The 1,634-nt window shown below is 35.4% G+C and overlaps 1 protein-coding gene across 1 annotated transcript; it reads right to left on the reverse strand.

Annotated features, from left to right (window-relative positions):
• Positions 1–478: 478 nt before the first annotated feature.
• LOC118036542 (auxin-responsive protein SAUR21-like) lies at positions 479–904 on the reverse strand. The gene has a single exon (XM_035042256.2). The coding sequence runs from the start codon at positions 837–839 to the stop codon at positions 549–551; it is 291 nt and encodes a 96-aa protein (XP_034898147.1). The 5' UTR covers positions 840–904; the 3' UTR covers positions 479–548.
• Positions 905–1,634: the final 730 nt, after the last annotated feature.

Genomic DNA, 1,634 nt, shown 5'->3' on the forward strand with positions numbered 1-1,634 from the left:
GTGTTGATACTCCACCCTCAGTTTAAGGGAGCATATTATAGACTATATGTATCTAGGAAATATTATTAGATTAATCTAGTGTTCTAATCTCTACATTAACTATTGTATATTGCTTTAAATGTATAAATAGGAAAGCTTGGCTAACTAATAGGTTAAGCCTCTAATTTCTCTTCAACTGGTAGTATTTATATTTCACATAAAATCATAAAATCGACCATAAAAGCGTGGTTTTACCTTATTTTAAGTGAATTTATTTAACAATTTACTAATTACCGAGCAATTTTTATTCTGATGATGGATTATCCATTTGTTTTAAATTAAGAGTGGTCTTATAGTTTTTTCAGCATAGGTATCAAGATTTTCAAGTCAGGATCATAGATCTTTGAGACAATTTTCTAATTTTGAATAATGACAGTGAGAAAGTGAGAGCAACTCTGCAGATCTGTATTAATAAATTCTATTATGGGTGGACATTTCCCATCCCATTTGTCTCTACCAAAAGTAAATGATGTACAAAAGTTTTGAAGCAAATTAATTCCTGCTCTGTGTTATGATAAATTCAAGCCTGAAATGATGTCAATAAAGGTATCTTCTCGGCAAGGAAGTGTAAGACCGTCCATCGGATGATTATATCCGAATTCTTCTTCGGCTATTCTTAGCAATTCTTGGAATGAAGGTTGATTCAAGAATGAGATTGGAACAGTGAATCTTTTCTTTTGGCTCTCTCCAACATAGACCGCAAAGAAGCCTTTAGGAACTTCGGTTGCTTGGTTGGCAAGCAAATTTGACCGACGGAGAATTTGCTTAGCAGTCATGATACCCTTAAGAAGGATGGCCATTGTGTGATCTGTATTATTCTGCTAGAAAAAAGATGATCTTAGAGTAATGTGGAGGAGGATTTGCTTTCTATGAGAGAATGTGAGGACTTGATGTGGTTGTGGGGAGATGCATTTATATATATAGATGGATTTAGTACGTGGAAAATCTATGAAGTGTGGATGAGAGGAGAAGCAGTCTAAGTGGGGTTTGCTTACAGACATAAGCAGCTGAAGGATCACATGGTCCTGTCTTGCAACTCATCATCAAGAAAATTATAATGAATTAAATCAGTATACTTTGTTGGTACACATTATGCCTAAGCAGTTCTTGGAGACAGTCATAAAAGAGTGGCCCACTTCAAATTCATGAATTGCAGAAAGAGGATTTTTTCTGTGGATGAAATTAGAATGCAGGACATGCTTCAGACATCTAGTTTGTTATTGTTGGTAATGATGTGAAGGGGTCCCCTGGACCAAATTTGTCTTGTTAGAAATTTCCATTGAGATGTGTGGTTAAAAACAGAAAGGTTTGCCTTGATAAATCTGCAACCTTCACCAGCATTTAGTGCTGTAGCAAAAACTCATACATGGATCACCAGAAAAACAAAAGAAAAAAAAATAAAAACAAATTCTTGCTAGACAAGGCCTTGTGAAGAGCATGTGAAGCCGGTGGCAATGCCCCTTCCTCTTAGAACCTATCCCACATTTCAGAAATCTTGTTGGCGCTGCAGATGATGAAATTAATGCTGGTCATTGACAATATGATTGTTTCTAGCCACGAACCATCATAAGAAAATAAAAAAGAAAAAAGAAATG

The sequence above is a fragment of the Populus alba genome, chromosome 4, assembly GCF_005239225.2.
Source record: "Populus alba chromosome 4, ASM523922v2, whole genome shotgun sequence".
NCBI lineage: Eukaryota > Viridiplantae > Streptophyta > Magnoliopsida > Malpighiales > Salicaceae > Populus > Populus alba.